At 43.5% G+C, this 26,145-nt stretch overlaps 1 protein-coding gene across 2 annotated transcripts in view; it reads left to right on the forward strand.

Annotated features, from left to right (window-relative positions):
• The window catches only part of phf14 (PHD finger protein 14), a 72,478-nt gene extending 48,710 nt beyond the window's left edge, over positions 1-23,768 (forward strand). For both annotated transcript variants that reach the window (XM_068332950.1, XM_068332951.1), the window contains exons 17-18: positions 2,772-2,889; positions 23,135-23,768. In XM_068332950.1, coding sequence (XP_068189051.1) covers positions 2,772-2,889; positions 23,135-23,209 — 193 coding nt within the window. In that variant the 3' untranslated portion in view covers positions 23,210-23,768. The remainder of the gene's footprint in view (positions 1-2,771; positions 2,890-23,134) is intronic.
• Positions 23,769-26,145: the final 2,377 nt, after the last annotated feature.

Below are 26,145 nucleotides of genomic sequence, written 5' to 3' on the forward strand. Positions count from 1 at the left end.
AATGTAGAAACACATGAATGCTGTTCTTCTCACAGACATTCACTGAGCAGAAGAATCATTTAGAATTTGAATGGCCCTCTCTCAGCTTTGAATTCATTTCCACACCTTTTTAGCCTCATTCTGAGGCTGTAGAGCCTTCAGATCTGATCCCGTTGGAACCTAATTCATTTTAATACACATCCTGAAGGCAGCGGGCCTCATAAAGATTCATGTGATTTGATGACGCTGATCCTGATGCAGGATTAAATAACACAACAGTAAATCCCGTTCAATCACCAATGATTTAGTAATATATCTACCAACATTCAGGAGCTATTAGTTGCTCAGGTACATGTAAAGTAGATGAGCTGAATTCACACCTGCAGAAAAATAGAAAAAAAAAACACAGAGCAGGACTGGTGTGAAGATGTAAACATATAGTGTAAACAATAACATAAATATAGATACTATATGTTAGATAGTAATTCAAAACCTAGTTGGTTCCAAACCTAGTGAGTTAGTTAAACCTGGTGAGTTAGTTAAACCTAGTGAGTTAGTTAAAACCTAGTGAGTTAATTCCAAACCTAGTGAGTTAATTCCAAACCTAGTGAGTTAGTGAAACCCTAGTGAGTTAATTAAACCTAGTAAGTTAGTTCCAAACATAGGGAGTTAGTTAAACGTAGTGAGTTACTTAAAACGTAGTGAGTTAGTTCCAAACTAGTGCGTTAGTTCCAAACCTATTGAGTTAGGTTACTGGGTCCTGTAGGGTTGGGGAGGTTACTGGGTCCTGTAGGGTTGGTGTAGTTCCTGGGTCCTGTAGGGTTGGTGTAGTTCCTGGGTCCTGTAGGGTTGGTGAGGTTACTGGGTCCTGTAGGGTTGGTGAGGTTACTGGGTCCTGTAGGGTTGGTGTAGTTCCTGGGTCCTGTAGGGTTGGTGAGGTTACTGGGTCCTGTAGGGTTGGTGTAGTTCCTGGGTCCTGTAGGGTTGGTGTAGTTCCTGGGTCCTGTATGGTTGGGGTTGACTCTTTTATGAGGATCAGTTTCAAGGCAAAGCCACTTTTATACTGACCCTCATTGCTGAAGCAACCCGAAGTGAAATGAAATTAAATGAACTTTATTAACTACCTGTAGGGGAACTGTTTTTCCACTCTAGCTCTTGTTAATCACACTCACACTACAGGCTCGTAACAGCGGCAGCTCCTCATTGGTTGTGTAGCTCTGAGCGATTACACTACCGCTGGACACACTGAACCTGAACTCAGGGATGAATCCGGGAAGAGGGGAGTGTTCTCGCACACATGGGCGGTGGCTAAGCAATTTACTCCGTTTGTTACCTCACGAAAGGAGCTGATTGTGATCAGTGTGTCTGAGCGTCTGTACAAAGAGAGACTGGCTTTAATCACGTCTGAGTCGGACTGCCCAGCAGCTCAGCCTCAGAGTCCACAATTAGAGCCAATTATGTCCTAATCAATGAAGGTAAATCACATTCTCCAATGGAAATCTGACAGCTTAAGAACCAGGAAGGTCAGCCTGAACCCTCACTAATCATCTCCATGTCTGGGGAGGGACAGCTCACGGGTTTGAAGGTGGACAGAAAGCAAACTGGACAGCAGTGGTGTGTGTATCTCCTCACACACCAGTGCAGGTGGCAAAAACCACCTTTGATGAAATATATAAAAAGTATGAAATGTTATAGAGTCTTGCAAATGAATAAACACAGTTGACAAGTATTGTCATCACGTTTTAATGAACTTTCATCCAATGTGCAGTCTGACATTGCTGTCCTTGGAATGGGGGACATTCCGAGCGCGACGCCAGTGCACTGCAGAGCCACACGAAAGACAAGCAACCACTCTCACACACACACTCACATCTTTAACAGTAAGTGGTCAGTGGGCATCTGGATGTGCCTCACCTGTCAGGTGGATGGATTATCTCCATTGAGGACCAGCACTCACTAACATGGATTTAACCGGATCTATGAACTAAAGTTGAGGTGAATAAACCATTTTTACGTTGAGACAATGTTTTGGATCTTTTACTCCTGAAAAATGGAAGTGATGAAGAAAGTTCTGTTGAATATTTCTTAACCAACAACCATGAATACAGTTGCTCATTTTTTAAGGAGTTAATCACTGGACTGACATATGGAACAAACCATGTAGCATAGCGCGTAGCATGATGACCATATTTAACCTTGATTTTATTGTTTTGAAAACGTGAACATTCTCCACTAGACATTGGCTCTGGTCTAGTCTTTCCAATCAGAGTGTTCCTGACCTGACAGCCAGCCAATTAGATCACAAATTGGCCCACAGCCCTGAGTTTGTGATTATTGACTCGTCTACTTGTTTATTGGACTATTTTTTTCTTTGGTGAACACTTTCATCTGGAGTCATAGCCATGCTTGTTAAATCCAGTGTCTAAAGGGATATTGTAACTGTACTTCTGGTGTTACTACAGTCTTCATGTGTCCTCTATGTTGTCTGACCCTTATTTCCCCACCTGAGGAGACAGAGCCATCCGGCTGTAGAACACCCAGCAGACTTTGCCTGACACTAACAAGGCCTGTATTTATCTGGCTGCTGATATGAACCATTGGGCAGTCAATGGCTGTGGAAGGTCAAGGAGTGGAGTGATTAGAGGGACTTGTGGAACACATTAACAGAGTCATGACTGACAACTTGCTGCCTTGTCATCATCCATCACCACTCCAGAGCTGGCCTCGTCACTGGACGACAGTGGCTCTATTTATGTGAAGAATAACGCCCCCCCTCCTTGTCTGTGCCTCAGGTGTGACGAGTGCCAACTCTGCTATCATTTTGGGTGTCTGGACCCCCCATTAAAGAAATCCCCCAAACAGACTGGCTATGGCTGGATCTGCCAGGAGTGTGACACGTCCTCCTCCAAGGTGAGTATCTGTGTACGATAGCAGCTCCACAACTCGATCTACAGTATTTTTGGCACCTAAAAGCCTTTAATTCTCTCAAAGTGTGCTTTATAGTGCGGAAAATACTATACATATTTGGTTTTTCTGGTTATATATTTATCATGTTAACATGTGTTACACATCCTTCACTCAAGTCTCCTCTTGTTCTGGGAGAGTACCTACTCTTTACCTAGAACTAAATAATTCAAATCCTGAGATCTAACAACTCCAGTCATTTCCAGTTCACCTGGTGGGCATATCTTGAAGAGGGAGGTTGCTCTGCTCTGATAATGCCTCATAATGGGGCTTTCTTTTTATTTGTGCAAAATCTTTTTATGTAAGAAGTAGTTTCTTTCTCACTCATAAATAAAGTGTAAATGATCTCATTAAATTGAGGTGTTATATCTTGCAGGAGAGGGTATTTCACCTAAATAGGGCTCCTGAGATACTAATACACAGCCCCGTGCCGAGATCTCACTGACAGCTCTGATTTAAGAATCAGCACTGACATTAGCAACCTGGGCTAACTAGCTTTTACTGCCTGAGTTGAGTTCCAGCTGCACAGCACGTCATGTTGTCCAGATGTCTGATCAATAAGGCACTTGTCTCTACAGAATATGTCATGTGTTCAGTCACTGATGTGATAACGCAGAAAATGTGCCCACGATGTTCTGGCAGCAAAGACTGAATGTGTATCATGTAGGTGTTAAAATAATGGTGATGAATGTTCTGATGAAGAACAATGAATCCAATACTCAAATCTACTGAAGTTTGATCTGTCTCTGTAACATGTTTAATCACAATGGTAAGAATACGGTGGGTAAAAACACTCAAACAGGGATTTGTCTTACGTTTCTATCCCTATCATTGGCCTTGTGGTGTCTATCCACAGGAAACGTACTCATGTTATCAGGTATGACACCAACAGCGGATTCATGCTGTCGTTCTGGGTGGATATAACCGTACAGGTGTCAGTGGAGCATTATTTTCAACCTGGACATAATTATAAAGACATTATTACTTTGCTTTAAAGTCATTATAGTTCTATTGTCTCCAGTCAACCTCTCCTTGAGCATAATCACCACTGAAAATGACATTTGCTTTTGCCTTTATATACAAAGAAAGGTCACATAGTCACCTAAACATTAGTGTTCATGGTGACCATGAATGAAATCCATCAGTTAGAATTAAATTTGACCAAATATTTTCACTCCAGCGTGGAAGAATTAACCTGAAGGGGTCTAAAATAAAAAGGTTTCATTCTCCGTCACCACTAATGTAATGACACATGGAAGCTGTTAGCTTTGGATACCTTTTCATTTACTTGATCAATGAGTCTGCATATCAGATGAGATGAAGAATCAGTCATCTTTAAGTTGGGAGTTACTCTGGAACCTGCTGGAAATGTCTTCTGTGACTCTCCTGTAAGTCAGTGAAGCCCTTCGGTTTGGGGTGTGGAGGAAAGTGTGGGCCGTGTTGGCTCCAGCAGTTTGAATCAAACGTAATTATTCTTCACCATAAATGCTGTGGGGATGTGAAGGCTTTGACCTATCTGTCCCACAAATCCCATCATTCATTCATTCATTCATTCATTCATTCATTCATTCATTCTTCGTCTGCTTTCGTGGATCATGGGGGTTTCTGGAGTCTATCCCAGCTGAGTTACAGAGGAGAGGTAGCGAGACGCTCCGGACGCGCTGCCAGTCAGTTACGACCCGCCTACCTTTATTCTCCACTGTTGTATGTGGAGTCCAGACCAACAGTATGAAGTTGGTGGTTGTGGATTTGTCCCCTAAAATCTTCCATTACAGACTTGGCCTCCTCGTGACCTCGTCCCTGTGAAGTAGTGTCCACCCCCTCCATCCAAAGAGAGGTTCCCTCTGCCCAGCCCAGGGTGGCATTTCATTGGTGACAGGAGAATAACGGACAAATTAGTCTGAACATTTTGCTTTTCGTTCCTTTAACAAACAAAGATTACAGGAAGTGCTTGCTGTGTGTACAGGGGTTCACAGCACTGCTTAAATCATCCACCTCTGACGCATTATCAATTTTCAAAATGAATCCACATGCAGCAATGGAAAAGCACATTTTAGCAACAAATGGACGGGAGCCGCCAACACATGTACACCGTTTATAATACTGCAGGGGCTACATTTGTGGGAGCCGTTAAGAATGTGACATTTTTGAGAACGCGTGGTGTACGGACCTTTTAAGGCTCAAGGTGCTGAGAGTGTCTCAGTAATAGCAAGTGTGGGGAGATAATTGACTCCACTAAGGGCATCTCAAAAGCACTCTGAGATGAGAGTTATGTTTAAGGAAGTTTTTATTATCTGCTTGTAAATGCCAAGCCATGCACCAGTGTGTGTGTGTGTGTGTGTGTGTGTGTGTGTGTGTGTGTGTGTGTGTGTGTGTAAATGCCAGCACTAAGTGCTGAATGTTACCTGATTGTTAGGACAGAGGTTCAGCTGCAGGCAGAGCTTGAAGTCTCCTCGTCTGACAGGCAGAGGAGGGAACAGGAAGGGGTTAAAGGAGAACCAGCAGTCACTGCTCTAATCTGAGAGGAAGGCTGGTGGGTGGGTGTGTGTGTGTGTGTGTGTGTGTGTGTGTGTGTGTGTGTGTGTGTGTGTGTGTGGGCAGCACAGTGATGCTGTCACCTCATGGCTAGAAGGATCCAGGTTCAAGTTAGTGGAGTTTGCATGTTCTCCTCATGTCTCTCCTGGTTCTCCGGCTTCCAAACGCCTCCAGAAAGAGTTCACTTCAGGTCCTGTCTGAGACAGGGGTTCAGGTCCTGCCCGAGACAGGGGTTCAGGTCCTGTCTGAGACAGAGGTTCAGGTCCTGCCTGAGACAGGGGTTCAGGTCCTGCCCGAGACAGGGGTTCAGGTCCTGCCCGAGACAGGTTCAGGTCCTGCCCGAGACAGAGGTTCAAGTCCTGCCTAAGACAGGGGTTCAGGTCCTGTCTGAGACAGAGGTTCAGGTCCTGCCCGAGACACAGGTTCAGGTCCTGCCCGAGACACGGGTTCAGGTCCTGCCCGAGACAGGGGTTCAGGTCCTGCCCGAGACAGGGGTTCAGGTCCTGCCCGGGACGGGGGTTCAGGTCCTGCCCGAGACAGAGGTTCAGGTCTTGCCCGAGACAGGGGTTCAGGTCCTGGAACACCGGGGCTACAGAAGCACTCATGTTAGCTGCATGGCTAACATTAGACTTTAGTCTAATAGCATACACAAGAGCTGTGTTGGAAACCACCCCCACCCAAACTCCTGACTTCCTTTGGGGGTATCGACTGCCCCCCGCCTGCCACAGCACTGTGACAGTTAGCTGCACCTCATTAGCAAATAAAGCTCAATTACCTGGAGTTCAGACACGACTACAATGGTGTGTTATCTGTAACAGCTCCTGCCAAGTCCCCACAAACATAACGCCCCGCTGCTTCTGTTCCTCTCTGATTGGCTCCTTTTGTCTGAGAACTGATTAATAACTAATATCTGTTTGATGCTAATTTGTCCTTTTGACTTGCTCTTATTCCTGAGGTGTTTTATTGGTTACAGAGTAGCTGCTGGTTTCCACCAATGCAGACATGTTTCTGTTATGCAAAGAGGCAGTAAAAGGCTTTTATTGGACAGGCTTGAGTTCATTATAGACAGTGTGTTTCTGCCGGCCTGCTCACCACAGATAAACCACCCTCTGATCAAGGCCATATCCCTGCAGCTGTCGCCCGAGGCCCTCACACAATTGATTTCAGCAATAAAGTGACAGTCTTGCTGTAATATACGGGTGGACTGTAATTCAGGCCCGTTCCTGTGCCGCCGGCTGCCTGTTTGAGGCTTTTTACAGCCCTGCAGTGCTGCCTGGCATCCTGTGCTCCACGCTGAATCAGACCACAAGACTTGGATAAATGGTTTGAAATGCCAAAAGCTCTTTAAGTTGCTCAGGCAGTGTTTAAAGTACTCAACTGTGAACCTGTGTGGGAGGGACTACTTCAGCCGCACTCAGACTTGTTATCAAAGGGATTGGAACTGTTGAAATTACACTGCATAAAAGCTTAATTTGATTCACTTCCTCCACAGCAGTAGGCCTACTCCTACTTAGCAAATTGTGTTTGAAGTTCTCTCATGACCCCGGTGTGTTCGGCTTTGTTGGCGTACAGTCGTCTGACGGCTGGGTGTTGGTGCACTACGGGGTATTAAAGGGGTGAATGTATGTTAATTGTAGTTGCTGGTTGATCGCAGCTTAATGCTTATTTTGATGTCATTCCCACTTCAGAAGATGATTACCTTTTCAAGCTGTGCCATCAATCAGACGCTTCATCACTTGACCTGTGAAAGATTGTAATTAAGTTAACCTAATTAACTTAATGAAGTGTCACACTTGGCTGACTTTACTGTATCAAGTAGATTGAAGGAAAAATAGGCGTCATTAGTCATCAAATGTCCTGGTATTTAAATTGAAGCAGAGGAATTATTTTCCGATGCCTTTTTTCAGGGGGGCGACTGCCTTAGAGGAAAAATCCCACCTTAAGCCTGTTTTCATTTTCTCATTGAGCCACTTTTATTAGCGGCATGATTGTCTTCATCGCTATCATTGGTTCATTTATGCAGTGAGAATAAATCCCTGAGTGGGATTTGAATTTGTTGTATTTGTGTTGGGTCCACAGGCTGGAGGGTGTTACTGAGGCGTACAAGATGCCTCCAGCGATCGAGGCTCATCGTTCACGGTCATCCTGTGTGGTCCAAGTTTAAATACAGTTTAGTGTGATTCACACCTGGCTACAGCAGCCTGTATGAAGACCGGGTCCAGGGTTACCACAGACCAAGAAACAATCAATAGCAAGGAGTCACCTCAATCATTTTAACTAGGCCTACGGATGCTCACGGCCCTCTCAGGGGCCAATTTGTGGCGTAAACAGAAGTGTGTGATTGCTGCAGGTTTCCCCGTTGGCCCCAGCGGTCATTTCTCTGGACTTGGTTTATTCTAATAACCCTTACAGTTGAGCGTGTACACAAGGCTACTTTTCAGACCCCTTCAATATTTTATGGTCACAAACAGGGCAGCAGACAGGGAGCGGCCTTCGTTAGGATAACAATCCACCCAGTGACGACTTCCTGCTGTGTAGACAGAACACATCCTGTGTTGTGATGGCGTTGTGCATGGAAACACAGCAGCGTGCTCCAATAATATACAAAATAAATGTAATGTGACATTCCCTTTGGTGGCCCCTGGACACAACTTTAGCCTTCAGTTGTTCAACTATTACTTGTTTTGGTTTAGTTTGTAACTCAAAGATCTCAGCTTTCCTCTGTGGCCTCATGGGAGCGTCTTAGAATGATGCTTCTACAATAATACTCCTGAGTCCATGAGGCACCCCCCCACCCCCCAGTAGCAGAAGTTTTAAACGGGGGTTGTGATTGGGTGATTTATTAAATCTCTTTCTACTGATTTGATACTACCATTAGACCTGGATGCGTAATGAAGAAATGAATATTAAGACATTGGTAGGGACGTAAATGTTAAGAGCGTTTTTATTTTGAAAGATTAATTATTTTCATAATCAACTCTGTAAACATAATAGTAAAGTCAATATTGTAAACATGTTTAGATTTTCCCATAAATTAAAGCCAGACTAACTTAAGCCCAGCTTTCTGAAACCATGGAAACACTCTGTTTTCTGCATATGAGGCCAAATTATTTTCATTTACTTGTAAGTCTGGAAACCTGTTTAAATGTTTGCTTAGAAGTAGTTCAGTAACATATAATACATTCAACACTAAATCAGATGTTTAATACAGTCTTTCTGGCGTTTTGAGGGGCTGTTTGCTCCCAGTCTGTTCAGAGGTAAATCAGAGAAACGACCACAGTACACAACCAGTACACATGAGGAGTCAGTCTTATCTATGATGTTCTGCTCTATTCTAAGTCTGTTAAATCAATAATGCAGGTCTCTTTTCGTACCGTCTGTCTATTCCTGACAAGGCAATAAAAAAACCGTGAATTTTGCCTCTGATTAAATTAGGTGTTGCCTGGTAACTTCACCTCGGTATCAGTCATGCCTCACTAAAATGGAAATACATTTCTTCAAAAAAAGAGCAGACATTAAAGAATGCCCTTTGTAATAAATGAAATGGAAATTGCAAATATACGCAGTCATGAAATTTAATTGTGCTCTGTGGTGGCTGGCTGGTGGCTGCGGAGGCACAGGGGTGCAGCCGAGGCACCGGTGCCAGGGGTGGGTAAATGTAGCGCGTAATGCAGCGAGCGGCTAATGAAGCTGCTGTTTACGAGCCGCCGCTACGGTGTCATCTCTGGAGTGGAAACAAGATGCCAGTGCACACACAGAGCTCATCAAACACACATGGAGCATTATGCACACGCACACACACACACACACACACACACACACACACACACACACACAGGCGCATGCACACGCTTGTGTCCGTTAAATGTCTTTTATTTAAATTTGGCAGTGTGCTCAAGCTCCATTCTTGTGCTGAGAAGAGGCCACATACAATAGTGAAATAAAATTCTACAGTTATCAACATTAGAATTAAATATAACAAGTTTATCTTGTAAATAAAAGGAAATGCAAGAAGGGAAAATGAAAGTTATATAAACACAGCACATAAACCAGGTTTATGACATTGTTATTGTTCCTGCGTTGATTCTGAATTCAGGCTTCACTGTTCGGAGTCGTCTGATCAACAAAATGATTAAAGACTGAATGAACGAAGAAACTAAAACTAATTAAAATGAAATACTGAAATCCACAAGAGAAGCATTTCCAGAAGACAGTCTGTGTGAGCTGATGGTTGTGAATGAAGTTTACATTTGGCAAGAATTATTATACTTACACAAATCTTAGCAAGTTATTACATAAAGATATAATGTATATTTGGTTTTACATTTGGAGGATAAAATGCTGCACACGAACACCCACTGGTCTGCACCAAAAGTGTCCTTTGAAAAAATTAAAGTTTTGACGTTTGAGGGTTGATCCTCTTGTCAAGATCATTTTTGTACATTCTAGCTTCACACTTTAACTTTACATATATAATAATATAGATCCAATTTTATACTTGCTCTAATGACACACGTACTTAGAATATACAGTATAGTAATCCCTCGTTACTCGCGGTTAACGAGTTCCAGCACCACAAGACAGCGACGAGCCATTTATTTTATTCTTTATGGTTTTAAGTGTTTCTTTAACGCGCTGCGTTCTGTGAATGTTGCTGATGCTGTCAGCCAATAAAATGCACGTACGGCATCACATGACTCCTTACTAAAATCCGCGATGAGGTGAAGTCGGGCATCTTAAAGCGCAAATACACCAGGGATTACTTTATTGTACAAGTATTTGTGGGATTTGTCGTCTTGGGGTGACTCATTAGGACTTTCATTTATAATCTGACTCATAAACTCTGTCTTTACCCCCCACTTCAGATATAATGACTTAAGTAGCTTCTGGGACCGTTTCTGAGGTTCTGACCTCAAAGCATCTTCAAACTGTCGTTTGGGGAGTTTTTGTCTGGGAACGTTTGTTGTCCAGATGATCAGTGTGAAGGTGTAATAAAATGCTTTGAGTACAAGCATTAATAATTGACATTACAGTTCATTAGAATTTCAGTTCACAGATGATGTTAACAACATAGTCATTCAACTTGGTGTCATTCCATCCCTCGTCAAAGCGGTGATGTTTGTAATGTCAGTGTTGGTGTGTTCGTCTGTCCGTCTGTCCACCAAAGGTCTCCACAACCGTTCAGACAGACAGATGAGACTAAAAGCACATGACTCAGGCAGGAGAGGGGATGAAGATGAGATGATGACCTTGACCTTGAGAAAACTAGGTCAAGGTCCAATTTAAACTTTTGTACACTGTGCGGAGTTCTCATGTTCTCCCCGTGTCTGCGTGGGTTCTCTCCGGGTTCTCCGGCTTCCTCCCACCTCCAAAAGCATGCGCTTCAGATTGATTGGCCGGTCCCAAATTGACCGTAGGAGTGTGTGTGTGTGTGTGTGTGTGTGTGTGTGTGTGTGTGTGTGTGTGTGTGTGTGTGTGTGAATGATTGTTTGTCTCTATGTGGCTCCACGGTGCGCTGGCGTCATGCCCGGAGTGTCCCCCGCCTCACGCCCTGAGACTGCTGGGATAGGCTCCGGCTCCCTGTGACCCGCGTTAGCGGATTTAGCGGGTTAGAAAATGACTGACTGACACTCAGGAACCCTGGGCTTGCGCTAGCCATTCGCCACTTCGCCATAGGCGAAGTAAATTCCAGATTGGCTACAAGGTTTCTAGACTGTGTAGCCACAGTGGCGTTCTTATTTTTACGGAAAAAAGGCTCAAACTTGCAACTTTTTCGCTCGCTATTTCCGCTAGCGAGCGGTGCTAGCGCCGCTACTTCCACTAGCGAATGGCGCTAGTGCCGCTATTTCCGCCAAAGCATGCCGACGGAAATAGCCGAAGTGACCCGAACGCTCCCGATCATTAAATATGCACTGGGGTCATGACCTCCTCTCGTCCAATGAAAAACAAAATATAGTTTTTTTACAAGTTGAACCCGCGAATTGGTGTAAGACAAGGAGAGGACCATCGATCAAAAGAATCCAGTGTTTTCTAGTAGAGTTTGCGTTAAAGTCCTCATTAATAAACAAATGGTGAATGCTGAGAGGGGGGGGGGGTGGAGACAGACCGATCAGAAGGTCAATGAAAGATATTATCAATACTTGTTTGTAGTCTTAGACTTTTGTTCCCTCTGACCAGCAGGAATAACCAGCGATGATGTAAATGTGTTTTCACCTCGCTTGATATTTTATATGTCTTTTTAAATTGAAATGAAAAATCATGTTATTGAATTAAATGAAACTAAATTAAACTATGACATACCAATGGTGTTGGTGGTGGTCAAAGTTAAAATGTCTTCTAGTCTCAGTAAACTACCAGTAAACACTGAGTAATATTTTGTATGACTGTATCTTCAGAGTGAATGAAGTTTTCAATGGTTGAATCTCACATTCATTCCTGCATCAAGTAGGACAGAAATAAAGAGAGTTCAGCTTCAGCTGTTGGCTTTGGAGGATTTTTGGACCCCCGGAACCCCCCCCCCGCCGCCCCCACGCGACGAGCGTTGGTCGTCCACGCGCTGCACCACTGTCTTGGACACAGAGTGTGGCTTTTTGTTTCTTACTCAATTCTTTTACGCTGAGCCACAGTGGCTTAGTCACACTAGCTCCTGGTTCAAGACCAGGGAACCGGATAAGATAGGAAGATGAGGGAGAAGGGCAGTGTGAGTAAGACCATAGATCAAAGCTAGTGCTTTGATCTATGGTTAAAGGTAATGCATAACTTTGACCTATCCTGAATGGCCAAGGCTAGGCACTAGTCAGGTACTACTTTCAGGGTACCCTGAAGTAGGTCAGGGTAAGTCTGGATGTTACAGTCTCTCTGACTGCTTTGGTTCTAGGTTTTGACTCTGTTCCAAAAACAAGTGGATTACTTGTTCCAGCAGCCAGGAACAAACATACAACATCCTGTTTAAGTGGTCCATCGTCTGTCTGTCTGTCTGTCTGTCTGTCCATACGGTGTGAGCTTGGTGACCCTGTCCAGTTGTCCTCTGCGTGCTAAATGAGGTGTTATCTGAGCTCAAAAGAGGTGCAAAGTGCAAAAGGGTTTGATTTAGCATCAATGCATTAAATCAACGTGAAGCAGATTTCATCCCGTCTGATCTGAGGCTCCATCCCAGCAGACATCTCATCTCACGGAGGGTCAGGTGTTCCTGTGGTTAGCAAAGGCTCTGCTGCTGAAGTGTGTGTAGGCCTCACTGTAGGCCTCCTGATGCAGCACTCAGTGGTGGAAATGTTGCTGAAGAACCAGGGGGTGTGATGTCTGACATAATCCGTCCCTAACATCACATTTGTGTTATTCACACACAGTCCAGCAGCTCATGATTTACCACTCTGTCTGGAAAATTACACTATATTAAAAACCTGACATTAAAACTGGTTAAACTCATTACAGTGGACCACTCAGTGCCAACAGAGTGGATCATTTCCTGATCTGAAGTTAGAACCAGATATTTAAGCTCCGACGTTCGTCTTCGTTTATTAATTAAATATTGTTTCGATCGATCGGTAGTCCAGTCGGAGGTGAGGTGCAGCTATTTGCTGCTGTGTGTCCTCAACAATTTTTAACTAGTTTTCAATGTCAGGCTGATAATTTACTGTCAAACGTGACGCTGTTTTACTCCTAGAACTGACTTAAACGTCGGTGTCTCACCGCCGTGAATCTCACCGCACGTCGCTGCAGACAGAATACACAAGCCTGAACTGGGTAGACAGGATGCTTCCAGATGACTGGACAACTACAGCTAATGTGATCAGGGAGAAGAGGTGACTGTTGTGGACCAGGAAGTAGCAAAGATCAGTCAGGATGAAGTGAGGAGGGCATTGAAGAGGATGAAGAGTGGAAAGGCAGTCGGTCCTGATGATATACCTGTAGAGGTATGGAAGTGTCTAGGAGAGGTGGCAGTAGAGTTTCTGACTGGGTTGTTCAACAGGATCTTAGATAGTGAGAAGATGCCTGAGGAATGGAGGAGAAGTGTGCTGGTGCCCATTTTTAGGAACAAGGGAGATGTGCAGAGTTGTGGCAACTACAGAGGAATAAAGCTGATGAGCCATACAATGAAGTTATGGGAGAGAGTAGTGGAAGCTAGACTAAGGGCAGAAGTGAACATTTGTGAGCAGCAGTATGGTTTCATGCCAAAACAGAGTACTACAGATGCAGTATTTGCTCTGAGGATGTTGATAGAGAAGTACAGAGAAGGCCAGAGGGAGCTGCATTGTGTTTTTGTAGATCTGGAGAAAGATGATGACAGGGTGTCCAGAGAGGAACTGTGGTATTGTATGAGGAAGTCTGGAGTGGCAGAGAAGTATGTTAGAGCGGTGCAGGACATGTATGAGGACTGTAAGACAGTGGTGAGGTGTGTGTAGGTGTGACAGAGGAGTTCAAGGTGGAGGTGGGACTGCATCAGGGATCAGCTCTGAGCCCCTTCTTGTTGCTATGGTGATGGACAGGCTGACAGACGAGGTTAGACAGGAATCTCCATGGACTATGATGTTTGCAGATGACATTGTGATCTGTAGTGAGAGCAGGGAACAGGTGGAGGAGAAGCTAGAGAGGTGGAGGTTTGTCCTGGAAAGGAGAGGAATGAAGGTTAGCCGCAGTAAGACAGAGTACATGTGTGTGAATGAGAGGGACCCAAGTGGAAGAGTGAGGTTACAGGGAGAAGAGATCAAGAAGGGGGAGGATTTGAAGTACGTAGGCTCAAGAGTCCAGAGCAATGGAGAGTGTGGAAAAGAGGTGAAGAAGCGTGTCCAGGCAGGATGGAACAGGTGGAGGAAAGTGTCAGGTGTGATGTGTGATAGAAGAGTTTCAGCTAAAAGGAAAGGAAAGGTGTACAAAACTGTGGTGAGACCAGCGATGTTGTTTGGTCTAGAGACAGTGTCCCTGAGGAAAAGACAGGAGACAGAGCTGGAGGTAGCAGAGATGAAGATGCTGAGGTTCTCTCTGGGAGTGACCAGGAAGGATAGGATCAGGAATGAGTACATCAGAGGGACAGCACATGTTAGAGGTTCTGGAGATAAAGTCAGAGAGGCCAGACTGAGATGGTTTGGACATGTCCAGAGGAGAGATAGTGAATATATTGGTAGAAGGATGCTGAGTTCTGAACTGCCAGGCAGGAGGCCTAGAGGAAGACCAAAGAGGAGGTTTATGGATGTAGTGAAAGAGGACATGAAGGTAGTTGGTGTGAGAGAAGAGGATGAGAAGACAGGGTTAGATGGAGGACACTGATTGGCTGTGGAGACCCTGAAGGGAAAAGCCCAAAGGAGAAGAAGATATAAGCACTGCATTAACAACACCACATATGAGGACTGGACCAAACCTGAAATCATTCCTAAAGTCTCTCCAGAGGAAATCTGCATCATAAATAGGTTCTTAGTTTTCTACTACATTTTGTACTGGTTAGGTTTCTCATCTGCCTCACAATGAACTGGCGTCTTAACCAGAGTGTACCCTGTCTGTTGCCCGTAGTAAACTGGGAAAGGCTCCTACAGACCCCATGACCCCCGAGGCGTATAAGCGTCTGCAGAAGGTGGATGGATGGATTTGTGTTCTGTTATTAAAGGCTTTGTTTTTACAGCTCTGGGTTTGCATTCGGACTCTTTTTGAGCTCATCACAGAAAGCTGTTCAGAGAGCAGTAGAGACCACATGATGCTCTAAGATGGTTGGATGTCTGAACAGGAAACACTCGTACTTCATCAAGTTTACGAGCCCAATATGACTCAACATGTTTCTTATAGCTCGTTCTGATGAAGTGGTCGATAACCACAGCCTTAAATAATGCTCACTCTCAGAAAGGGTCTGGGTTTGGATGGGCTGATTGCTGTGAGACATGAAGGAGCTGCTTTACAGACCGTGTTCCCGCCCCCCCCCCCCATGTCCCCTCTAACAGAATCAAACTCTCTCCAAGCAGCTCATCAGATGCTTCCAAGGTGATTGTGCATTTCAAATATGATTAACAGCTTGTTTTCTCCGTCGGCCTGACACTTTAAATTGCGTGCTGCACGGGCAATTTCTGTACTCTCATTCCTAAGCCTGACTGTAATTGCAGATAAATGGGGGGGGGGGCTAACTGAAGGCAATCTTCAGCTATAGCATCAGTTCTGTGCTGCTAAAATTGTAAGAAACTGTTGAAGAATTGGTCAAGTCTGGACTGTTGCCCTCCTGCCTAGACTGAGGGGGGGCTTGGGGGGCAGACAGAAGGGTGATACCAGAAACAGCATCAATGGAGCGCTGACACCCTGCTCCCTCCCCCCCAGGAGGAGACAGGTGTGATCGGTGGCTGACGGATGATAAAGAAACCCTGTGGAGGCCTTGAGAGTCCAGGAGGGCCGGTGTCACCCTCTCCCCAGGGACACACCATAAATCAGCGAGGGGGGAGGCACATCTCTGGCGTTATGAGATAGTTAGCATGCGCCGGCCCCGCCCCTCCTCTTCGTTCCCATTTAAGAGCTGACTGGCCCCCCTGATAACGGATGGCGGCACAGGTAATTGGAAAATTGGCAGGCTTGTCAGGGAGATGTGGTGGATGGCACGGAGGCAGACGATGGTGGAGTTCATGAGGTGTCACCCCCCCAGCGAGATTGATGTCCGCTCCACGGAGCAACACCTGAACGTAGCCCCAGTTCACAAAAAACCATCACATTTCTCTGGAGGCGAGACTGCATATCAAAACGGCTCCAGAGGCACCGACAAGGTTCCTGTTAGTAAAACCATGATGTACGGGCGGCCCCCACCGTTACCCCCCAGATTTACTGTGTCTGCACCGGCGCTAAAAAACCTCCTCCTAACATTTATTTACATGAAGAAATACCTTCAATGAGGTCAGCCTATCTACCGCCAAGGTTATTTCACACTTTGACTTCTGATCGAAGCGTCTAGTAAAACGCAAATCCAGCATCTAGTTTTATTTTTCAGATGAAACGTTCACAGTAATCCACTCAGACGTTAGGGCTACGATCTTCAGCCCGAGTCCAAGTCGGGTCGGGTTGGGCTCAAAAAGTCAGTAATTAGGTTCAGGTCGGGTCGGGCTTTAGACCCTCGGACTCGGTTCGGGTCGGGCTGGATTTTTTAGGCCCGATCTTACCTCTATCAGACGTGTGTGTGTGTGACTGTCAGTTTCTGTATACCCAGGTCCTACCGGGTTAAATAAAGGTTAAGTAAATAAATCTATGCTAATCAGCCCTTCTAATCAAAAGCATGAGATTGATTACATAATCAACTGTAATGAAGTTGATAGATATATAGATAGATAGGTAGAACTAGACACACCAGTTTATTATTAAAAGATCTATTATGAAGTTTATCCCCATAGAACCTTGTTTTTTAATTAGCAAGTAAAGTAAAGACGCGTGGAATCAATAGAAAGACCTCCTGAACCAAAGCGTGTAGAAATGCGAGCCTGGATCAATCGATCAGGAGTACCTGTAGAGTTCCCGTGAACTGAGACGGGGTTCGGTCAGGGACCAGACCGTCTCTGCTGGATGACAGTGGCGTCATGAGAGGCGGTGGACGGCGGATCCCAACCCGGTGATCACACACGCTGGTGTGTAGATGTGTTCATTAACCTCTGGAGGGGGTAATTGCATCTGTCAGAGCCGTTTAATCACCGCTGCAGCTCTCACCACTGTCACTTTCACTTTGTCTGCTTGGCTTTATCAGCCGGCCCTTCGGCCGCCCAGCAGGACTCGTGCTCTTTGGCTCTCCACCTCCCACAAACATGGAACCACAAATATAATATTAACACCAGGTGAAGCATTTACGGTGTGACATCAGTGGATCTATGTCCAGTCCGTTAACATAGAGAAGAAATAAAGAAATGATGTGAAAATCAACACACTGTAAAAGTCGCATCATCAGCGTAACTGAGCAGCTCCACCCTACATAACAGTCCTGCTAGCTGGCTAGCTAATAGCATTTTGGTCAGGTTTTATGTCTGAAATGGGAACTAGATAGATAGACACTAATCAGTGTGTGGGTGTGTAAGGATGTTTGAAACCTAACACAAGGAGAAGGTGTTGGGGTTGTTTGTCCAACTGTGTGAGGGAGTTCAGCAACATCCCACAAAACTTACATCCAGCCAAACTGACTGCATGACAGACACACGACCAGGTTGTTAAAGACGTGAACATGAGAGATTCTGACTCTCATTTGATCATTGGAATCTTTTACCCATTTCTGTTTCAAACAACAAATAATGTTTTGGGTTCTCTTGGTTTGGTGAGGTTGATTTGGATTGGAAGTTTCTAGTTTCAGTTCCTGCTGTTGGGTTATTAGTTATAACAGTCACTCCAGTTATAACATTCACACCAGTTATAACAGTCACACCAGTTATAACATTCACACCAGTTATAACAGTCACACCAGTTATAACATTCACACCAGTTATAACAGTCACACCAGTTATAACATTCACACCAGTTATAACAGTCACTCCAGTTATAACAGTCACTCCAGTTATAACAGTCACACCAGTTATAACAGTCACACCAGTTATAACATTCACACCAGTTATAACAGTCACACCAGTTATAACATTCACACCAGTTATAACAGTCACTCCAGTTATAACAGTCACTCCAGTTATAACAGTCACACCAGTTATAACAGTCACTCCAGTTATAACAGTCACACCGGTTACAACAGTCACACCGGTTACAACAGTCACACCGGTTACAACAGTCACACAGGTTATAAGAATCATACCAGTTATAACAGTCACACCGGTTATAACAGTCACACCGGTTATAACAGTCACACCGGTTATAACAGTCACACCGGTTATAAGAATCATACCAGTTATAAGTCACCCGAATCCCGAGTTTTCACAGATTTTGTGAAGTACAGTTAGATTACTTTAGATAGATAGGTAGGTAGGTAGGTAGGTAGGTAGGTAGGTAGATGGATAGATAGATACTTTATGAATCCCTGAGGAAATTGTATATATCCACTGCTCAGGCATTACATAACGAATAATACTGGATAAACACCATGAGAAAAAGAAACACTGACATCACAGGACATACCACAAGACATACATTACACTAACAGACAGGCACATGCAGCACTAACAGGACTTATATACTAAACTATAACTAAAATATAAGAAGTATAAAATAAAATAACAAATAAAAATAAGAAGTGCAGGTTAGCAGGAGCCCCACATGGTGGGTAAGGTCCACCCTTCCTACATTGTAAGGCGTCACTATCTAATATCACAACATCACAACACCTTGGCCCCCCCACACTGCAGCACAGGCTGACATCCCATCTCCACCCCTCCATTCAACCACATGCTGACCTCGTCACTTTACGGTACCATCCCCGTTTCCATTTCCTGTTCCTGTTGGAGAAAAGTTTGGATCAAAGCTTGGAGTCTGTGTGTTTTGGTGTTTTCTTGCTCGGTTTTTGGACTGTCTCTGTGTTATTGGCTACTGATTTTGGATTGCGGACGTTGACTATCTGTTGACAACACTGGCCTGACCCCTGTCTGGTGTAATGATGCTGATTTGTGGAAACGGACTGAAAGAACGGCTAAGGTAGATGCTAGCTCGTCACCTAGCAACATGGGACCAAAGACGGCCCTGACAGCTGAGGAGGGCGACGACATTAAGAAGTCTCTGGACTTCCTGTCCGAAGAGATTTCTGTCATCAAACAGCAGCAGAAGACCATTCTGAACCTGGTGGAGGAGGTGAAGGCGCTCCGGATCCAGAACGCCGAAAAGGACCAGCGACTGGCGCACCTGGAGAACCGTGTGGTGGAGCTGGAGCCATACACCAGGATCAACCACGTGATGGTGACTGGGCTCCAGATCAAACCCTGGTCATACGCCCGGGCGGTGACCGATGACAGCGGGGGAGAGCCCAGTGAGCAGGAGGTCAGCTCCGTAGAGCAACAGGTGGCTGCTTTCCTCCAGTCCAAGGGGATAGAAATGGACCGTAGCAGCATTGAGGCCTGCCACCCGCTGCCCCGGAGAGATGACAGCGACAAACCAGCCATCATCATGACATTTGTCAACAGAAAACACAAAACTGCTCTGTTAAAACAAGGAAACTGAAAGGAACTAACGAATTCATCAACGAGCATCTGACCAAACCAAACGACGATATCGCCAGAAAAGCGTGGCTGATGAAAAGGCAGGAGAAAATACAGAACACATGATCGAACTGTAAAGTCTTCATCAAACTGAACGGGACACCAGAGCAAGCTAGAGTACTGGTCATCAGGAATATGGAGGAACCTGACAGGTATGAAGGAGCACTATCCCGGACTCTAAGGTAGGACAACACACACAACACACCGTCATGGCTCATTCATGTCCAACTAGGGACAACTGGGAAATATCACAAAGGATTGCAGGAACTTAGGACATTTCAACGCACTGACCATGATCTGCTGGATCTGGAGCATGACATACACCTGGACAATCATTTCTTCTCCAGCATCAACAACTACTGCAGCTATTACACAGAGGAACAACGACACCATTAAAATGGACAAGAAACTATCAATAATACATTTCAGTAGTAGAAGTTTATATGCAAACTTCAATAACATCAAGGAATATTTAAATCAGTTTATAAAACCATTCCAAATAATTGCAATCTCAGAAACATGGATCAATACAGTTAAAGGAATGGATTTTGAACTGGATCAATATGAAGTTCACTGAGCAAACCGAAGGAACAAGAGCGGGGGAGGGGTCGCTGTGTATGTGAACAAAAACTTGAATTATAAAGTAGTAGACAATATGACAACTGTGATTGATAACTTGTTAGAATGTATAACAATTGAAAAGTATAATGAAAAAAGTAAAAATGTAGTAATCAGTTGCATACACAGAGCACCAGGCTCTAGTGTTGACGCATTCAAGGAATGGATGGGAGAAGTTTTTTCTAAAACTAACCAAAAGATTGTTTTCATCTGTGGTGACTTTAACATTGACTTGTTGAATCCTAATAAGCACCAAATAATTGATGACTTCATCAATACAATGTACAGCATGAGTTTATATCCAACAGTCACCAGACCTGGTAGAATCACCACCCACTGTGCTACTCTAATTGATAAGATTCACCAATGATAGTGAAAGTAATACAGTAAGTGGAATATTAATCAATGATATCAGTGACCACCTACCAGTGTTTACAGTTGATAATAACAGCCAGCAGAGAAATCACCCAGAGGAGAGACTAAAATACAGGCGAGTGAGGACAGAGGAAACTATGAACACATTAAAGAATGACTTACTGGCACAAAATTGGGAGAATGTAAATAATGAAAAACACATTGATAGTGTTTATGAAACTTTTATAAAAATATTCACATCATTATATAATAAAAATTGTCCAATAAAACAATATGACAGAAATCAAAAGTACTAAGATGGACCATGGTTCACAAAGGGATTACAAAACGCCAGCAAAAAGAAAAATACACCATATACAGAGTTCATTAAAAGACGAACGAAAAAGGCAGAAAATAAATACAAAAAATATAAAAATAAGTTAACTAATATTATACGGGTGTGTAGAAAGGAATATTACAGCAAAATATTATGTAATGACAAAAAAACATAAAAGGAATGTGGGAAATATTAAACAGTATTATTAAAAATGGTTCTAAACAACAGAGCTACCCTCAATATTTTGTAGAAAATAACACGAAGATGGACAATATGGATGATGATGTCGACAGTTTGAACAGTTTTTGGTAAATGTTGGACCCAAACTGGCAGATGAAACTTGACTGGTAAATTTCCTAACAGCATGAAAACAGCTAAAGTTGTACCACTGTATACAACTGGGGACAGACACCACTTCACAGATTACAGGTCTGTTTCCTTGTTTCCACAATTCTTTAGAGCAAACAGCTCAGCATCACTAGCATTGATAGAATCAATTGAGATCATCACCAATGCCATAGATCATAAACTGCATTCTGTTGGAATATTCATAGATCTACAAAAAGTATTTGACACAATCAATCATGACATTTTAATCAATAAACTAGAGAGGTGTGGGATCAGGGGGTTAGTACTGCACTGGGTGAGAAGCTATCTGAGCAACAGGAAACAACTTGTGAAGGTGGGTGAACATCATCGTCATGCTTGGACGTTGCTTGTGGCGGCCCCCAGGGGTCAGTGTTGGGTCCCAAACTTTATTCTTTATATAAATGATATAGGCAAAGTTTCAAAGGTATTAAAACTAGTATTTGCAGATGACACTAGCGTTTTTTGTTCTGGGGGGGAATTGCACAAACTACTGGGGGGGGGGGGTCACTGATGAAATACGCAAATTAAGAATGTGGTTTGACAGGAACAAATTATCATTAAATCTAAGTAAGATGAAATTCATGATATTCAGCAGCTGCAACAAGAACATTGAGGCACATGTACAGGTAGATGGGGTGGATGTTGAAAGGGTTTATGAACATAAGTGTCTGGGGGGGGTAATAGATGACAGGATTAACTGGAAAGCTCATATCAAACACATACAAAGTAAATTATCAAGAAGCATTTCAGTTGTGAGCAAAGCCAAACACCTTCTGGACCACAGGTCACTCCACATTCTCTACTGTTGGTACAGAGATCACACAAACCCACTGTTCTTAAAATCCAGATTATTAAAACTCACTGACATTCATTTTCAAACAGGACAACTCATGAACAAAGCAGTACATAAGACACTTCCTGGTAATCTACAAAAATGTTTTTAATAGAGAAGGGAATTATAATCTGAGGGGGGAGATCAGCTTAAACATCAGAGGACACGTACAACACTGGAAGGTGTGTTTGTGTTTGTGGAGTGGGGGTGTGGAACATGTTGGGTGTCTAATCATGATCCAGTTTAAGAAGGGCTACAAGCACATGGTTTTCACTGGGTACAGGGGGGGGGGGGCTAACGATCAGGTGTTTTTATTAATTCTATTTGTTAATTACTTTTCTGTTTATTCTCTCTTCTTGTATATATGTTTAGTACTTCATTTGTTTATTCATTTATTTTTGTACTATACACTGTATTACTATCAGTAGTGAATTCATGCCCATGGAGAAGTGAAGAGGGGGTAGGATTAAATTAGGATTAAATAAATTTATGCTTCATCCGACTCATTTTCGGGCATGTTTTGTGTGTTATTGGTATTGTTGTCTTGATTATTGTTATTCTGCGCACATGTTCAAAATAAAGCATTCATTCATTCATTCAGTGTCGAATCAATTGTAAGAAAAACTGAAGAATTAGTCTATTTTTATTTACCTTTTGATGTATAATAAAATTCAAATGAAGAAACTTTTATTTTTTGTGAAGATGTAGGTGAAAATGTTTTAAAGGCGTGTTTCTCCATTCAGTCTCAGGATTGTTCCACACAAATATCTCCATCAACAACTTCTGTTTTTCTAATTCATTCCATGAACACGTCCTGTTAGAGTTCCATCCTCTGTGGAAACGTCATGGAGTCTGACACGTTAGCATTAGCATGAAGCTGTTCCAGGGGACTGGGCTCATGGTTTGGACACGCTTCAGTGTTTGACCAGGTGTTTCCTCAGAGGTCCAGGTGTGTGACAGATACAGACTGCAGGAGTGAGGTAGAACACACCTGTTAACGTGTGGGGGTGTTTGCAGGAGGAAGAGGAGGAGCAGCCGGAGGAAGACGACACCATTAAGGAGGAAACAGCGGAGCAGGAGATTCCGAACTGAACGCACCCCCTCACCTCTTCAGCATTCACATTCAGACTGTAGCACCTGACCTTTGACCTGTCACCCAAAGTTTTCTGACAACCAGCCCCCCCCCCCATCTGAACAATTGGGTTACCAGTGTAAACACAGATTAAAGGTAGCGCCTTCAGATCCATGAGCAGCACATCGCTGGGGGGAACAGATGTATTTATGATCGATGATGATGTAATATATTTTCATACACTAGTCCTCTGTGTCCTGTTTACGGTACGACGCCGGCGGGGGGGCGAGTCCACGCAGCGTTCTGACATCAGCAGCTTCACACCCCCGCCAAGAGCATTTCACACAATTCACGTTTGACTGGAAGATTTTATTTTTATATATCACACCTATCTTCGTACTTCTAACCTGTTAAATATTTACTTATTTTCTCACATATTTCCACCTTAAAGTACGGAATTTGTGTTAGAAATACTTTTTTAACCATCAGTTTACAGAATCATTTACTGCTGCATACCAGTCTGTATTGTCTTTGAATTTGTAATAAAAAGTGAACCTCCAGTGGGTTCTATTGACTCAGTGGTTTATCATCATTGTGAAGGATACGTTTGGACTCTATTTATACTGTGACCTGGTCGTAGTCTGGTCCAGAATGGTGACGTATGTCGTCTGACAATCATCAGCTGATCGTGACTTCAGAGAAGCGACTATTTCAACCATTTAAAGCAGAACAATATTATCAGGGTCTAAAAGTGTTATGTTGAGAACAGGCTCCAGAATAGGAACTATTCATTAGGTGACACAAATGAGCAAAACTCTGGCTTCATATAAACCTGTTCTGGTTTCTGAACACAGACAGCAAACAGCCTAAACAGTTACTGGATGTTTTTCTGTTCAGGTTTTGGACCCAAAGTATTTCTGCAAAAGCAGAAAGTCCATTATGTGAAGAAGAACACGTTTTTATTCTCACCGTACTTCATGCTTCCTAAAGGTGGTATGTGATACAACATGTGACTTAATGGGTTTCCAGATAAAACACCCGTCAGAGGCATCTACAGAGACTCCAGACATGGGGGGGCAGTGTGTTCATAGCACTCAGGGACAAATGGTGTGACATACGGCTCATCCTCACACATCCGTGCATCAACACTCGCGACTTCACCTCATCGCAACTGTTTGGTAGGTAGTCACGTGATATCATACACGCATTCTATTGGCTGCCGGCATCAGAATATCACAGAATATCCCATAATACAAGAGATGAATGAGATATTTTGGTGTTGCACACATTGAGGTGACTTCATAACACTTTTTATTTCACACAGAAGTAAACTGTTGAAAAGTTTTAACGCTGCTGTACGATGTCTGTTGTTCCTTTGGCATTTAAGAAAGCTGTTGTTTTCAGTTTTGTTTTGTTTGTTTCCATAGTAACACTTCAGGTGAATCCTGACTGATTCTCTATGTGGGCTTCTTGTCATTTTGGAATTTTTCTTTTAAAAGTTAACGCATTCTCACATATAAAATTAATAAGATTTTTAAATCAATGAACGAGTTTGAGTAACAGTCACCGGTACGGTGCAGATAAATGTCGTTTTTTGAGTTAATGCACCCACAGTGGGTAGTCTGGTTATTAAATGTTTGGTGTATTTAAAGTCATGTTTGCAATAAGATCCAATCAGATCTCCTTCCTGCCTGTCAGGACCGCTTTGACCTCCACTCGTATTTAAAGCCCAGCCGCCTGCTGTGTTTCACAGAACTGATGGGTTTAATTAAACTGAAGTATTCCCACAGGAACACGTAAGACGTTTGTCTCTGCAGTACAAATATGAACAGAACTGGTTTCATAGGCTCAGCTCAGTGTGAAGACAAATGAAGTCAGTACATTCATATAATGAGGGCAAAAGTAAAGACCTATTTAACGTGATGAAGACCGTGATGAAGAACCAGCATTATCAGGTTTCAAGCTGAGTCGTCACAATGTTAAACTGAACATTACAAAGCTTTCATGTCTGCAGCAGAGCATCGTTTAGTGATCGTCCTACAAACAAAGTGTTATAGACGGTAATGTATGAAATGGTTTGTGAAGGATGTAGCGTCTTGTTTTCCATGGGATCCTGATCAACATGTTCCGTTTTCAGTGATGCAAACATACAGTGAAAACAAATAAAGCAAAGACAGCAGAAATAATTCTAGAGTCAAACAGGAAACAGGAAACGAGTCCAAACAGGTGGAGAGGGAAAGGTGTCGGGTTACACAGAAAAGAAACAAAAGGTTTCAGTCACCCTGGGAATTACAGGAAAAACAAATACAGTATGTTTATTACAGAGAAAAATTGCATCTAATATAGGATAAGAGCAGACAGAACAACGCAGAACAGAAGTCCACTTTCTGGTGAAAACCATTGGGGACAGATTGGTGACAGTCAACAAAACAGTTCAGAAAAATACAAAGAAATGTGATCAGAAGGACGTTCGATCCACCCGAAGTCCATGTTTCCTGGAAGTGGGAGGAAGCCGGAGAACCCGGGGGGAACCCACGCAGAAACCAGACCGGCTTGTTTTCATGGGATGTCCCCTCAAACCAGACACCCAATCGGATTTCCAGCAGGAAAGAAACGTGCTTCCAAACTGCTGCAGGAGACAGAGACCGACTGTTGGACTGTTGCACAGATGTTAGACTAACTATAAAGTACGGTATCTACTCAGGATGTTGTGAGTGTGTGTTACCTTCATCTTCCATCTTCATGTCTTTTTAAGTTGGTGTTAAACATGAGTGTTAGACTGTTTGGTGTTCAGTCTTAGAGTCTACCGGTAACCGAAACAAGAACTTGGTTTGTTGCTGATGTTTTTCATGATGAAACAAAAAATATCCCCCTGGGTTTTTTTTTTAATATGTCACTCCCTGCGTATAAGAACAGTTCATTTACAATACCACAGTAAAGCGATGTAAGCTTGTTG

The sequence above is a fragment of the Antennarius striatus genome, chromosome 14 (assembly GCF_040054535.1).
Source record: "Antennarius striatus isolate MH-2024 chromosome 14, ASM4005453v1, whole genome shotgun sequence".
NCBI lineage: Eukaryota > Metazoa > Chordata > Actinopteri > Lophiiformes > Antennariidae > Antennarius > Antennarius striatus.